A 14888-nucleotide genomic window follows, 5' to 3' on the forward strand; every position below is an offset into this window, starting at 1 on the left:
CACGGGTTCAGTGGGAAAGGCCGACAATCCAATTGATCAACAAAAGTACTGTTTCGTCTTTACCTCCATGGGTTTGCCCAAATGAGTATTTCTGAAGCACGGAGCATATTATTGACGGGGTGCTAGCATTATCACTCAAACGCACGTTGCGCGAATTTACGCCCAACAGTGTCGATGGGACGTATGGATTATATTTCAAGCTCCTCCTTTTCACTTTTTAGACTCAATTCTTTACAGTGAGGTAGAGCCACGATCGAGAGGCATATCGACTATTAGATGGCCTTCGAGCGCGACAGGTTCAGGAAGACGGGCTTGCTCGTTAGTGGATAGGGCACCAAGGTTGTCAATTATTGTATGGGGGATGCATCTCAGCCTAAAAGTCTTAGTGGAGTGAGGGTAGAGGGAATATTTAACATGCTCTAATAGGGGGAAATGAAAGTTGAGTGAGTTTTCCCTTTCACGCTCTCCAAAGTTTCCAACTATATCTTTCCAAAATGGGAAGGATAAGCGACAGTCGAGTCGAAGAAGGCGGTGGGGAATTCTGCCCACTAAGTATTGCTCCCTCAAGGCGCTCACTTTGCGTACGCATCCTCCATCTCTCCCATATCACTTCATCATGTCTCATCTACCCCCTGAAAACAACAGATACCCTCCGGGTCCTTCCTATCGGCCCTATCCGCGCCGTGATGATAGGGACGGCCGCATGTACGACGACCGTTCACCCTCGCGCTCGCCTGGCGGTATTACGCTCCTCCCCGCACGATAGTATAGGCGTGGATGCTTGAAGAAAAGCCGTACAGTTTCTCTTTCCGACTCGGCAGTTGCTAACTGTGTTTTCGGATCAAAAGATCATTCGCGCTCTCCCCCACGAGGGCCGGCCTCGGACAGAAGACTCGATTACTCCAGGGACCGCCCGGATTCCAGACCCCGTTACCGCAGTCGGGACCGCGATGAGTATCGGCGACGTTCGTCACGTTCGCCTCCACCCCGACGCGGGAGGCCGGCATACAAAGACCGGGACCGAGAAGGTTATCGCTCGCCTGGATACCACAGCCGGAGCAGAAGTCACAGTCGGAGTCGGAGTCGAAGCCCGCGACGAGGCCGCTATTACGGACAAGAAAGCAGAGAAGTGATGATGGATGGCTTGCCGGTGGATATGGCGGAAGAAGACGTGGGGATACTCCTTCCCCCTGAGATTTCATTCCCGTGGAAGCTCAGAGCTGCGCTCCACAAACTGTTTTGGTAACAAGAGGCTGAGATGTGCATGTCACCGGGATTCCGGTCGACGTGTTGAACAGATTACGAATGAACTTAGAGACGGTTATCATATTGAAGGTCTTGAGGAAGTTCGAGTGATCCGCGACCGGCAGACTAGTACGATTATACTCTTCTTACAATGCAAGGTTTCCCTGACAGTTTGCAGAAATATCACGTCAACTGGGCTTTCTCCGGTTCCGAGACCTCAATTTTTCGCGCGCATTTGTCGAACGCAATTTTCCGTCCATCTATCTTTACGGCCCAAGCGCTGGGCGGGACGACCGCGGTACCAAAGTTCGCATTGCATATAGCCGGGAGAGGGAGGACCGTGCTCGCGCCCGAGCTGAGGGAGATTGGACCTGCAAGAATGTTAGTGTTTTACAACGTGCAGGCGGGGTTACAGCTAATATGTCCATTAGTGTGCGATTGTCAACTACTCCACACGTTCAAAATGTTTCCGGTGTCAGGCCCCACGGCCCGGTATGTATCTTCGTCTCAACAGCTACAATCATATTACTAACGAGCACAGAACCTGGCCCAACAGGACCTCCTGGGATAGCAGCTCCCAAGGTAGAAAACAACGGGGACAATGATGCGGCGCCCGAAAACCAGCCGTCTCAATTCCTTTTGTTCCGAGGACTTGAATCTACCGTGACAGAGGAGCTTCTCGCCAAAGGGGTTGCAAAATTATATCGGCCTGCTCCTAGTAACTCTGACTCCACTTCTGCGAATCAAAAGAAAGGGGGTAAAGTGGCATCCACTACTGGCGATTCCAACCTTGGGGCTCGAGATGGGTCTATCCGCCGTGTGCTACTGGTCAGAGATCGCAAAAGCAATGACAGTTGGCGTTACGGCTTTGCGGAGTTTGCGACTATTCAGGTATGGAATTCACCTCTCTTTTCCCTTGGCATATGTTCTTACAGGGTTTTACTAGGATGCGCAAGCTGCCGTCACACGGCTTAATTCGTTTGAGAAGTTCACTATCTCGTCAAGGCCTGTGCTTGTGAGCTACATCCACGCTGGTGTATTTGTACCTGTGATCAATCATTCGGCGAGCACGGATAGATTCACGTTCAGCCCTCTGAATAACCCGTCCTTAAAGCTGATGTACTGGGATGAAGAGGCCTATGTCACAGAGCTCACAGTGTCTCCGGGTGACAGTGACATCAACCAAGGCCTTCCGAAGAATGACCAGGCAAGTCAGTTGGAAAATCTAGGGAAAAGTCAGAAAGACGCAGACAAAAGCAAGAAGAGGAAAGCTGATGCCTCGGCCGCCGCCGGTGGTAAGAAGCTTGCAATGCCATCGCACTTACAATTTTGGAGCAACCGCCACGCTGAGCTACACGGCATACCAAAGAAGAATCCAGAGGACGTGGGAAGCGGCTCGGACCGAGCAGCATCACCGATGGATTCTAGCGCTCCGCCAGCCCAGTCTTTTGCGGATCTCACTCGAAACTGCTGCTATCTGTGTATGCGACAATTTAAAAGCTCCGCAGAAGTCAACCGTCACGAGCGACTCAGTCAGTTGCATCAAAGTAATTTACAAAATGACGATCTGAAAACCAAGGCGATGGGCAAACTCATAAAACACGGCATTACCCAAGCGACGCCTGAGTATCGCGACCGCGCGAGAGAACGTCGGAAGGCTTTCGGCAACTCCAAGGCTGCTGTTAAGAAGAGTGCGCCTCCACCGGAGGAAGAAGAGGCACCAGTCGAGACCACGTCGAAGGGCGCCTCGCTTCTCAGTAAGATGGGATGGTCTGCTGGAACAGGACTCGGCGCTCAGGGTACTGGCATGACCGCCCCTATTGCCACTGAAGTCTATGCTCAGGGTGTTGGTCTCGGAGCACAGGGAGGCAAGTTAGGCGATGCAGTCGAAGAAGCAGGGCGAAATACACGGGGTAGGTATGACGAGTTTCTGGAGAAGACGAGGCAGACAGCGCGGGAGCGTTACGAGCAGATGGAGCGATAGGTGTAATATGAGTCCTTGTACTGTACAATAATCGCAATGAAATTCATGACAATCGAACAATGCAATCTATGCGTCCAACTCTCACATACAAAGCCCTAAGGCGCCTGGCCTGGGTAGTCGAACAGGCTCTACTTAAAACATCAAAACGCAACAAGAAAATACAAACACCTCAAAAAGAGAAAAGGAAAAAAAAAAAAAAAAAACAAAACCAGGGGAAAAAAACCAATATCTATTTAATCAACATGAATCCTCCTCAAACAACGATCCGACTTCGCCGTAAATGAGCTCCGTGTATGCATCATCGTCACATTATCACTCACCACCCAATCTCCCTCCTCCCACGAATGCCAATACGCCACCCGCCGATCATGCAGCAACGAATCCAGCGTCCGGCAGATCTCAGCCGAATTCGGTACACCCTGGATCGTAATATACGTCGGATCGAAGGCGGTCTTCTCCTGCGGCCACGGCTCATGATAGCGCAGACAAGGCCTGCCGTGGGCGAAATGAGGCTCGACGAGCGGCAAGTCAGTGAGGCGGGCCTCGTCAAAGGACACGGTCTCCACTTTCCAGGAGAGCTTGGAGAGTTCCTCGAGGGTGTAGTTTGGGGGCAGGTAGTGCCAGATCAGATGGGAGGCGCTGAAGAGGGTGAAGCCTGTGTCTTTTGGGGAAGGGGTCATTCCGGTGAAGAATTGGAATCTAGGATCGGGTCAATTAGATCGGTTGTTCGTTGGTCGTAGGGAATAGAAGAGAAGGGAAGGGCATTTCGTATAACATACTTGGGAGGACAGGAAACCATGACTTCTTTGCCGTCGGCGTCTATCTCTTTCTTGATTTTGAAGAGTCCGTCATAGTGGAACGGCATCCATTCGGCGGATAGGACGTTGTTCAGACCCTGGGATTCCGTTCCGTGGTCTTTGACCTCCAGAATCAGTCCGAATTTCCACGCCATTGGGGTGCCCATTTCCTCGGCTTTTTGGATATATAGCTCCCGGTCCCGGGTGTCGGTGAAGCCGCGGAGGATTACGGGGGAGTTCTCCTGGGCGAGCTCACGGAGTTTGAGCATGTCGACTTGCGTTGCGGAAGCGGTTTCCGTCGGACGGATAATCAGGCCACAGGGGTACTGGGGCTCAATTTCCACGGGCTGCGACCAGGCGTATAGGTCTGACTTGACGCGGTAGTACCATGGATTTCCATTTTTGTAGATCAATTCCACGTCCTCGCGGTTGTCGAAGGTCTCGCGCAGGCCGTATTCGACCTGCCCGTCAACTGTGAAGCAGGGGGACGAGTGCCAGGGGGTTATAGCATAGCGTGCCAGAGGGAGTACTTTGATTGAGATCTTGGAGGAGCCGCAGGAGGGGTGGATGGAGAGACGGATGTAATCTGCGTAGTTCTTGCGGATAGCTTCTGCGAAGGCCTGGTTAAGAATTAGAGACTATTGAAACCTAGTATATCTTTTTTCTTAAAACATCAGGTCATACCTTGCCACGGGCGATCATCTTTTTCGCGATCGCTTCGAGCTTCTGCTTGTGCGAGCGCTTGGACACGCTCCCATCGTCGACAAACGTATGCTCCAAGTCCTTTGTCAGGAACTTGATATACCCTCGATACGTAGCGCACACATCCTTATCTTCCCTGATGCTAGTCGCACAGTCATAATCCAGCGGCGTGTAGTTCTCAACTAGCCTCTGACGAAAGTTTCCGGCCAGTTGCTCATAGGCCACAGCATCGAGGGGTATATCCTCGTGTACATGCAGGAGATGCTGGAGCCGAATAAACTGGATATGCTGGAAGCCCTGGTCGCGGACCAGTTGTCGCAGGGACTCGCCGTACTTGTAGACTTCTGCATCGGGCACGCCCAGGAGATCTGTATTTTGTCAGCTTTGATATACTTTACGTAAAAAGAATTCACTAATTCCGCTCTGACCATTGTATACGAGTCCATCGGAGGCAATGGTCAACACGGCGCCTGGCTCGTAGATATCTTTGATAGCCGCGCACAGGCCGTCGAGGTGTGCTAAGGCAGTTTCCTCGCCCTTGTCTGGCAAGGCGCCCAGCACCTTGCTCTTACGGTTGGGGGATTTGAAGGGGAAGGCGGGTAGGATCAGGGGGATCTCCTGCTGGGCTTTCACCCGGGAATAGATGAGAGGGAGGAACTTCAGAGTTCCTTCATCGCTGCGATCTGCTTCGGACTCTGGAACCGGGGCACGATACCGGTAGAGGACGTTCAAGATCTCTGTTGCTTTCTGGAGGGCTTTTGTATCGAATATGATAGAGTCCACGGGGGCCAAGGATGAAAAGGAGGAGCTCGTGGGAGCAAATGGAGCCTGGACTGCGGCAGCGCTCATGGTATAAGATTTTCTCTGAGGATTAGATTGAAGAAAGAGGACTGTGTTTGGAGTGAATCTGCTAGATGAGGTGATACAAGCATCGTGGACTGTCGCGGCATATTTATATTGTTGCGCGACGACAGCCAGCTGTTGAATGCCAAGTCCCACGATATGAAGCTCACAACTCTTCACGAGAATAATTAATTCTAGTTCCTTTTCGCCAAGCGAACCAATTCGTGCAGGCGTTAGGGACCTGCATAGGCTTAGCAGCTAACGCTGTATCATATCATATGATGGGTGTGTTCCTGCAACCTTGTGCAGAAGGAGACTGCAGCGGTCCATTTCCGCCCCGATCAGCTAAGCCAGAGATGCCTAAATGAAAGGAGCCCTAAGGAGCTAAGAGTCGTAAGAGCTATGGAGTATATCTTGGGACTGTTCAAGCTCTCGTCATCCAATTATCTCCGAGACATACTGCTTCAGATGCACCGCCACAACGGTCCTTTCCATAGAGGCTGTCGATTCTAGATTCTGAGTGGAATGATCTACGCACAAAAGGTTTAAGGTTGTTTCGAGGCTCTTCTACGGATATGGCTCCCATGATCGGAACAGGTAGTGTAGACGGGCATTTTGATTGACAGGGTGTACCCCGGACCACGGTAGCAGTCCAAAGTACACGCCAAGAGGTAGAGGTGAGCCTAGGCGCGGTACTCCTCCTCTGGTACTTGTCATTTGGATATGAGGCATTATCAATTAAAGTTTTTCTGACTCTAGGTAGAAACCGTTGCGAGATGGGACATATGTTTCAGTGACCACGGTCACAACAGAAAGCACAATGCGGCGATTGTCTTCCTTCTTATCCAGAAATCAAGGAATTGAATGTCCCAGAAGGGCAACCTTACCAGAGCGGCAATCATTAAGCAATGCCCTTCATTGCCGAGACAAGACTTGGGTTAATCTAAAATTATATCAAGGGCTTGGAAGCCCGTCGGGGGTGATGGGAGTTAGGCGGAGGCAACATCCTTCGCTCCACTTGAGAAAGTTCGACGGCGTTGTGTCTAACTGAAATAAGTTTAAATACTAAGCTTTGAGACCCGTTCCCTCCGCGGTTCAGGTGCAACGATACTCCACTTCTGCAGTCTCTGCAACCCACCCAAGGGTCGTGCAGTCGGAAGATTTCTCCCTTGGACGAGTGAGTACCTTCGGGGCCCGGTCCGTCTCAGGTTCCCGGCTAGGCGACGTTTCATATCGACGATATAGTTTTTGCCCTCGAATTCAAGGCCGTTCCAGATGGGTGGCAAGGCCCACGAAAGAATGCAATGAGGAACAGTGGACACAGCCAGGGTCAGGATCCACTCGTCAGGCACTCCCGTACCATCATCCATAGGGAAATTGTCAGACTAAGAGGCCTTTAATTAGCTAATTTAGACTTTTAAATGAAACCATACCCATTGCGTGATTTGTGACCATTTGTAAGCATGGGGAATTCCCATCAGATAAGGAGCGGAATGCCGCCGCGCTGCAGAAAAGAGGTCTTGGCATCTAATATGCCGGACCATTGACTGTGTGGCCGACAGTAATGCCGAGATGTATATCGTCGTACTTCCTCGTTTCAGACAAGATGAAGAATCGTCGGGTGCATCGTACGACTTTCTCCTGTTTCTGATCTTTGGGCTCTAATCATAAATCGTCTCATTTCCCTTCTTGAGATTTTTTTTTTTCTTAAATTTTTTTTCCCCCTCCATGTCACATAGCGCAAGCATCTCTTAGTTCACAATGGAGAATATGTCGCAATCAGCATTCAATGTCGATCTTGTTATCGTGGGTGGTGGCCCGACGGGCCTACTATCTGCTGTCCTCGCACGATCCCTAGGGCTCTCGGTGTATATCATTGGTAAGGAGCCTCCATAACCAATGGACGAACGCAATGGGACGTAAAATCAAAAGGCTAATTGGATCAAATTCAGACGCCAAACATGGCCCATTAGATCTCGGCCGCGCCGATGCCCTAAATGCCAGAACCCAGCAATACCTCGAAGTATCGAAAACATTGTCCCTCCTAGAGCCCTTCGGCCTGAAATGCAACAGTACGTTAAGTTCTATCCAAATGCGATACCCAGCCCCGTTAACTCACACCCTTCAGCAAGCTCGACATACGAAGCCGGTGAATTCACCTCCCAGCAGAATAAATGGTGGACCTCCCTGAAACACACCCATCGGCCCAACTTCCTCATGATCGGCCAGTCCCGTGTGGAAGAGGCCCTCCTTCACCAACTTGACATTCCGGTCGACTATAACTCGCGAGTCAATGGCATCCAGGAAACCAGTGCTGGTGTGGTGGTGACCACGGATCAAGGAAGAACGGTAGTTGCCAAGTATGCCATTGCGGCGGATGGCGCGCGCTCGTTTGTGCGCACCTCCCTTGGGATTCCCTTTACGGGGACAAAGCCCGAGATGGTCTGGGCTGTTTTAGATACCTGGATTGAAACCGATTTCCCTGTTTGTCCTGAGATTATTACTTTCCAGAAGGATGGACAGTCGCGAGTTGCGTGGATTCCTAGGTGGGGCTGTCCGTTTTGTTTCTCTTAGGGTAAAACGCAGCTGACTCCGTTATTTTGACTGTGAATAGAGAACGTGGTATGAACCGTTTTTACATTCTCCTCGATGGAGAAATCAATCAGGAGAACGCTGAGGCCTCTATCCGGGAGCATATGGCTCCGCACAAGGTGGAGTTCACGAAGACTGAGTGGTTCAGTACTTTTGAGAGTACGCAATCTGCCCGCCTTAATACTCCAAGCTACAAAGATATATTGACAAAATTATCTAGTCAAGGAAAGAGTCGCGAGTACCTTCATTTCTAAGGATGGAAATGGTCGCATCCTGCTCGCTGGCGATGCAGCCCACGTCCACGCTGTCAATGGCGGCCAGGGTCTGAATACCGGGATCGCGGATGCATTCAACCTCATATGGCGTATCGCCTTTGTCACCCAGGGACACGGAGGCTCTGCCCTGCTGAAGAGCTATGACGAAGAGCGACGCACCACTGCCAGCGGTGTGATCGATGTTGCCGCTAAGCTGGTGCGAACCACAGTTAAGACAGCTTTAGAGTATGTCGAGATCATCGAAAAGAACGCGGGCTACATCACAGGTACAACTCTACTTACTTTTCTCTTCTCTTCTAATTTTCTCCGGGACACCAGCTAACACCGGTTTCTAACCGCAGGAATGGGCGTTTCTTATTCCCCAACTACTCCATTAGTAGTGGACTCTAGCCATGGCGACTTTGTCGCCGGCGATCGCTGCCCTGATTTATGGGTCGCCAAGCTTCCTGCGACGCCATCCCATGCCCAAGTGGAGGAGCCGTCTCAGGTCCGATTGTACGAGCTGTTCGGGTACGGGAAATTCAAGGTGCTTGTGCTGGGAAACGAGAAGCCGGCCACGTTTCAGCAGGCAGTCGAGGTACAGCAAAAGGTGGAGGTATGGCATATCCATGACCAGGAGCACCGTCGCACTACTCTTCCCTATGAGTTCCGCGCCGACTGGGTGAAGAGTGACGAAGGCGCGGTTGTAGTTGTAAGACCGGATTTGTATATTGGCTATGTTGGGAAGGATTGGATCCAGTACCTGGAATCTGTATTTAGTTGATACGGATAATGGACATTGCTTATATATTGGATGCGAGGACCTAGAAAATGGACTAGCAGCACTGGGACTATCTCCACAGTGGCTTAGGAATTAGGCCACTGCCATGCATTTGAATTTAGTTCATCATATTCTGGATCTGTGCGATATCATTTGGTCCCCCAATATCGAAGGTGCCCTACTCAAGTGGAACCACTCTTTTTGAGTTTGTGCTCGTCCGTCAAATCGGTAAAATCTCAATTTCTTGCCAATAGAAATTGTACCAAATCGTCGTTCGGCAAAGCTTGGGGATTGTGAGAGATCATCTCCGAGTTGGGCAGGGAGGGTGATGTGCCAGCCCAATGAAGTGTCGCTGGATGGACGCTTGCATTCGATAAGCAAGATCTGGCACTCGGTCCACCCATCTGAAACTTGAGGATCCTGGACTAATGCCCAGACCCGGATGATAGCGACGTCGGGCATATTGAGCGTGAGGTCTTTGAAGCCCCATTTGTAACCCTCACGGCCAGGAAGCCACTCGCTCACGATCTCCTGCCAGACCATTTGGACAGTGTCTCCCAGGCTGTGTGGCTTGACCAGGTGCAATGTATTGGCGAAGCCGAGGTTTTACAACATTGACGAGGTATAGGCAGCCATGAAAATGAGAGTATAGGTACGTCAAGGAGATTCAATCAGGTAGTCAATAAAATACTAAATCATCAAACTTGAAATCATTAACTTTGAATGCTGAAAACCCACCTAAGCTGCAAGCTATTCCTGTCTGAATCCGTCACTAAAATATACACCTTAGCTTAATGGCCCCTAACGTTTACTGCCCTTTCTGTGGAGTCATTCTGTTGCCCTATTACTACAATGATGATCCACATCACCCTTGGTACGCAGAAGTACGAGGCATTTACTCCACCAATCCCACGGTTGGCGATATCACCATCTCTGGGCTCGAAGTAGTACACAACCGGAACAATCTCTGTGCCCCAACTGACAACAATCTCTCCTATATTGACTCGGGGATTGGAATGGAAGCTTTGCGATTCATCTGACAGCTGTTTGTCCTTCGGCTTTCACAACTCAAACTAGAGAATGCTTCTCCTCAGGCCCAGACATAGACAGGATAAATGGACTGGTCTCAGCTTTAATTTGAGACCAGAACATCTCAAAAAGTCCGACTCCTTCCTCTGGTTAATCGAAAAAGAACCCGGCAGCCCCTGGATCCCATTGCTGCTTTGTGGGTCTAGGAACTGTTTTTCGAAAATGATACATACGGACCTGCCGTTCATTCGACGCAAAATAGAGTCCCCTATCTGCAGCTAATCAATGGTAGGAGGAATGGGAAACCGTCTCAGCTCATAGAGATAGCTAGCTCTTTTCCCGGTCTTCAAGCCTCCGTTGGCATAGATGATCCCTTGGATGAGGGTTGCCGTGTGCTCTTCAATGGGTGTCCCCGCCTCAGCAGCATCGAGAGCGAATAGGTACCCCAGCGATCCAACTCGGCGCACAAAATTTTATATGTTGAATAAACCTATGCCCGGCATGGGAGTGCAGCATTGCTGGTCATCCAGTCGGATATTACAATCCAGCTTCCGAGGAGTGGATAGAGATACCGTCAACATCCTGTGAAAGCTCTTGGTGTGGCATTTTGCTCAGAAGGGTTGATGGGAATCAAGTTCATTCTCCCAGCGTTGGGCCCGTCGGACTGGTGTGGTGGTAGCAACGGCCCAGGAATTGCCCAGAGCATATCATGTCAGGAGTTCTACCGTGTTGGGGGGAGCGTACGAGCCCGAGGTTTTTCGGGCAGTTCCATGTGGCTACATATCAGTAGGAGCATGAGGTTGGGTGTTTCATACGCCAGCTACGGATTAGTGTACTTGTGTGCATATGGATGAGAATGATCTCCACATAGTGACTTAACATATCTTACCTCCCCACTGGAGAAACGAAGCGCATACGAAAGTTGTAAGAGTGTTACTCTGGTGTCGAGGCGAGAAGCTACGTAACTGCGAGGCAAAACTAATATCCACATCTACAATCCACATATAGGTGGATATATGGAGGATGTCAGTGCTGTGCGGGTGATTAGTGCAGAAGCCCACTCAGTGCCAAAGGACTTCCAATATCTTCTGATGCAACCAAGGGCAGTTATCATATCCACGTTCGGGCATTCCTCGGTAAGTCCAAGATGAGGCAAAAATGAAATCGCAAAAAGTAATGTTTCCGATGCGGGGAATCGAACCCCGAGCTGCTGTGTGAGAGACAGCGATGTTAGCCATTACACCACATCGGATTTAGTTGAAAATCTGGCTTAAGTTTGACTAGACAAGCAAGGTATAAAAAAAACTTCTTAGATTCATGTTTTCGCTCAATAAATGTTGGGTCTTCCTTCTTACCCATCGTATCATGAATGTTAACCCTCTTACCATCACAACTTTATCTTTGTTGCTGAGTGCCTGAAAACACACCATCCCGCTACTGGAATTGTCGAAATGTGTTGAACATATCTCCCCCAGAAAGACTAACACTCGCTCCATTATCTGGGAGTAGCTTCCATTTAAAACCTTCACCATCCAACAGCAGTGTTAAGGAGCGTCTTTACATCAAGTATTGTTGCCAATGCTTATCATCGGGAGTGCAATATCCAGCAGCTACCTACCAACAATCTCCCCGACCCGTTCCCAAAATTCCTCTTGGCCGAGCATGCCCTATGTAGTCTAGAGGCAAAGGAGAAATGACCTTAGGATATACAGTCCCACGCCCAATGGGAACCCGTACAACCTCAAGATGAGCAGTGGGCCATCGTGCACAAAGCCTGGGAAACTCCGGTGCTTGGCACTGCAGGTGCTGATCGGGAGGAATTTGCGTCCAAATGGGCGGAGCTATTTGGCTGGTATCTGCCTCTCACTGACTTGACAGTGTAGCCGAAGATAACGAGTGACCGGTTTAATGGCTTGTTTGTGGCTACGCTAATGCTGCCTGAAGGGTAATTCAAGAGTACTATTTAGCTACAATTTAGAGATAACAGAACGAAATACATATCTACGATTGTTTTTCGTTGGGTTAGATACGTAGAGGCTACAATGGGTTGTAATTATAGACCGTTCTTTAGTACCTGGTTTTCCTTTTGATACAAGACACGGCATGAGATAATATCTAAGGTCCTACATAATCATACAATGTCCCTAGGAGATCTACAACAAGCTTCTATTAACACTCTTTTACTGCTACAGATGATGATATAACATGCATGAAGGGCACCCATTGATCAAAGGGAATGGTTGGGAGAAAAAAACAGCTTGTGCCACTATACGAAGGGGTAGTGCGGTTCACATTGATCCATAAACCTCCATATATATCCAGTGCATAGTCACGAACACGTTTAACGTGATACACCCCTGCAAGGCCCTCCTGGCCTCTTGTGTGTCCAGTATGACATCGGAGTGACCAACTCTTGACACGTCCGTTGCTAGTAGTACCCCAGGGCATTATGGCGAAACTTCTCCATCTCCCTGCACTTCGCACCGTCATCATCGTCCCAGCTAACCCCAAATCGAGAAGATCGCGCCTGTCCATTGTCAACTCTGAAGGTTTTCCACCGTTCCGCTTTAAACTGGGCTTCCCGGCTCTCACACCTCCGAACCTCCTTTGTCGACCATCATATCCCACTTGGTCGTGGTGAAGGTCAGGTGAGGCCAGAAACTCTCGTAGCAAACGTTATCGAGAAAGTCGAGGCTCTCCTTCACCCCCGTAGAACTCTCACCGATAATGCTCTGAGCGTAGAAGATGCCATGAATGCAATCAAGTAACTTCGTATAGCAACTAAGATTGCAATACAGCTCCCTCTGCTTAACAGTGGATCGCCGAGCCTGATGCTGCCAATGGAGAGGAATTTCTGCTCTACTATCTCGGCTAAAACACTCTCAACTCGCTTAGCGGCTTCTATCTGTCAGGATCATATCTGGAATTGGTTGGGTGTAGGCGCATAGATGGGGTTCGTTACCTCGGATACGGTCACCTCTGTTGGCCAGCATTTGAATCGAGTCCGTTTTCCCTGAACTGGCGGGATCAACGACCAGAATCACTTTGGCTTTTCCTTTCAGCTCCCTTCTCAAAAGTTAGTATACGTGGTTCCGTAGATGGAGATTGCCTGTGGGGAGGGAGTGTTGCGCACCCAGCTTTTACCCGGCTTGATGTCCCGTCTGGGTCGTACTCCTCCTGTCTGCGCTATGAAGGAGAGTGGATTTTGACGTGCCGTGGCGTCATATTTGACTATGGACTTACGCGTATTGGTCTCTTTTGTACGCGCCATGGCGTGCCAGAAATTCATACATTTCGATGCTGTCTACACCACGAACTTCTAGAAGCGAACCGTAGGTCATTAATACGTTGTAAGAACAACGGTCTCGTCTCAACATCTCTACACAAATTAAACCCCAAACTACCGAGACACAAAGAAACCGACGTCGAATGTCTCCACGTTCGGCGTCGGCCAGTTCCCAATTAGGGCAAACCCCGCCGAATACCCCTCCGATGGAGAACGAACCCTAGCTATAAGTTCCAAATGACCGAGGAATAAGGAATAGGTGGCACAGCAGGGGAATGTACTTAAGCTAACTCACATAGAGACGACGCCGATATATATGGCTTCAGGATGAGAAGAAGGGCGGTTGGGAAATCAGTTTGTCCCGCTTGATAGGCTGTATTTGAAGATGGGGAGGCTTCTGGTTGTATTAGAGGCTCTGAAGCTGTATTGCTGGATGTCTCGCTTTCTTGGGAGGAAGGTTGGGAGAGGGGATCTTGTGGAGGTGTTTGCGTACTTGAGACAGACACAGAATATGAAGATAAATGAGAAGGAGTGGGAAATGACACAAAGTAAACGGTCGTCCATTCGAGTCCCTCAATGAAGCGGCGAGTCTCGTTGAAGATCTCGGCGAGTGGGTAGCTCAGTGTGAGGGGGGCCTTGTCTGGATGGCCTCTGCTACATGCAGTCAGTTTGGAGATGACAGCCGACGGTGACTCGAACATCTCTCCCCACGGTTTGTCGTTGGGAGTTTGGTAGAGGTGCAGCTGCCAACGAGGCACCGACAGTGTCATTTTCCGGATTTAGGCTTGACCAGCCGGTCAAGTGCTCCGTAAGCAGAGGCTCACTATCTGACGGTGCCCATGAAGCAGGATTAGGTAAATTGAATATGTCGGACAGAGCCCACTCCTGAAGAGGAGTCCGGGGGACCGGCGGAGGTTCTGAAAGCCTCGACAGCACCTGTGGTCTGACACCCAACATCTCCCTGGCTATCAATGCCGCTGTTGGTCTCGCTTGTAGCGATAGGGATCTCGTTCTGGGAGGTAGATTATATATCAAGGCGTCAGACTATTGTACATACTGCATTTCTCATATCATTGACAAACCTAGTTAGGATGTTTCCGACGCATCTTCCCCCCATTGGAGCTCCCCTCCCCATTTCTCCGTGCTGGACTCCACATACATAGGCGATTTAGGCGATGACAGCGCACGCATTCATCACTATTGTTTGCTTTGGTACATCGGAGCTTCTGGGTAGGACACCGATCACAAGCCACTCGACGTGAAGAAGGGTTGACAATGACGCCTGTGTGTGAGAGGCGTTGACAGATAGAAAGACGTGTTTCATAATTTATAATTCAAGTTTTTATTCGTATTCGCTAGTCATCCACCACATTAA

General features: G+C 49.9%; 5 protein-coding genes and 1 non-coding gene across 6 annotated transcripts; 2 read left to right on the top strand and 4 right to left on the bottom strand.

Annotated features, from left to right (window-relative positions):
• Positions 1–594: 594 nt before the first annotated feature.
• BDW43DRAFT_266674 (putative G-patch domain protein) lies at positions 595–3296 on the top strand. Its single transcript, XM_032040894.1, has 6 exons — positions 595–1171; positions 1299–1374; positions 1424–1626; positions 1677–1737; positions 1787–2136; positions 2192–3296. The coding sequence occupies exons 1-6, from the start codon at positions 1133–1135 to the stop codon at positions 3227–3229; spliced, it is 1767 nt and encodes a 588-aa protein (XP_031903853.1). The 5' UTR covers positions 595–1132; the 3' UTR covers positions 3230–3296.
• Positions 3297–3462: 166 nt separating this feature from the next.
• Positions 3463–5577, bottom strand: xanB (isocyanide synthase xanB; the record flags this gene model as incomplete). The annotated part of the gene is made up of 4 exons (XM_032046385.1): positions 3463–3928; positions 4009–4646; positions 4711–5096; positions 5157–5577. 4 exons carry the CDS (start codon positions 5575–5577, stop codon positions 3463–3465), a joined length of 1911 nt encoding a protein of 636 aa, XP_031903854.1.
• A 1589-nt stretch (positions 5578–7166) lies between these two features.
• On the top strand, positions 7167–9314 carry BDW43DRAFT_323238 (monooxygenase; the record flags this gene model as incomplete). Its single annotated transcript, XM_032049714.1, has 7 exons — positions 7167–7450; positions 7524–7643; positions 7700–8117; positions 8186–8322; positions 8384–8704; positions 8780–9143; positions 9281–9314. The coding sequence occupies exons 1-7, from the start codon at positions 7333–7335 to the stop codon at positions 9312–9314; spliced, it is 1512 nt and encodes a 503-aa protein (XP_031903855.1). The 5' UTR covers positions 7167–7332.
• A 10-nt stretch (positions 9315–9324) lies between these two features.
• BDW43DRAFT_308031 (uncharacterized protein) lies at positions 9325–9741 on the bottom strand (the record flags this gene model as incomplete). The annotated part of the gene is made up of 1 exon (XM_032046386.1): positions 9325–9741. One exon carries the CDS (start codon positions 9739–9741, stop codon positions 9325–9327), a length of 417 nt encoding a protein of 138 aa, XP_031903856.1.
• A 1666-nt stretch (positions 9742–11407) lies between these two features.
• Positions 11408–11479, bottom strand: BDW43DRAFT_t52. Its single transcript has one exon. It is a non-coding gene; the product is annotated as a tRNA-Glu (tRNA).
• Positions 11480–13118: 1639 nt separating this feature from the next.
• Positions 13119–13568, bottom strand: BDW43DRAFT_308032 (uncharacterized protein; the record flags this gene model as incomplete). Its single annotated transcript, XM_032046387.1, has 3 exons — positions 13119–13293; positions 13361–13408; positions 13471–13568. 3 exons carry the CDS (start codon positions 13566–13568, stop codon positions 13119–13121), a joined length of 321 nt encoding a protein of 106 aa, XP_031903857.1.
• Positions 13569–14888: the final 1320 nt, after the last annotated feature.

The sequence above is a fragment of the Aspergillus alliaceus genome (assembly GCF_009176365.1).
Source record: "Aspergillus alliaceus strain CBS 536.65 unplaced genomic scaffold BDW43scaffold_7, whole genome shotgun sequence".
Taxonomy (NCBI): Eukaryota; Fungi; Ascomycota; class Eurotiomycetes; order Eurotiales; family Aspergillaceae; genus Aspergillus; species Aspergillus alliaceus.

Coding starts and splice junctions, on each gene's coding strand:
- BDW43DRAFT_266674 (XM_032040894.1), top strand. CDS start 1,133: ATGATGGATGGCTTGCCGGTGGATATGGCGGAAGAAGAC. Junction 1,627..1,676: donor GAGATTGGACCTGCAAGAAT/GTTAGTGTTTTA, acceptor TATGTCCATTAG/TGTGCGATTGTCAACTACTC. Junction 2,137..2,191: donor CGGAGTTTGCGACTATTCAG/GTATGGAATTCA, acceptor GGGTTTTACTAG/GATGCGCAAGCTGCCGTCAC.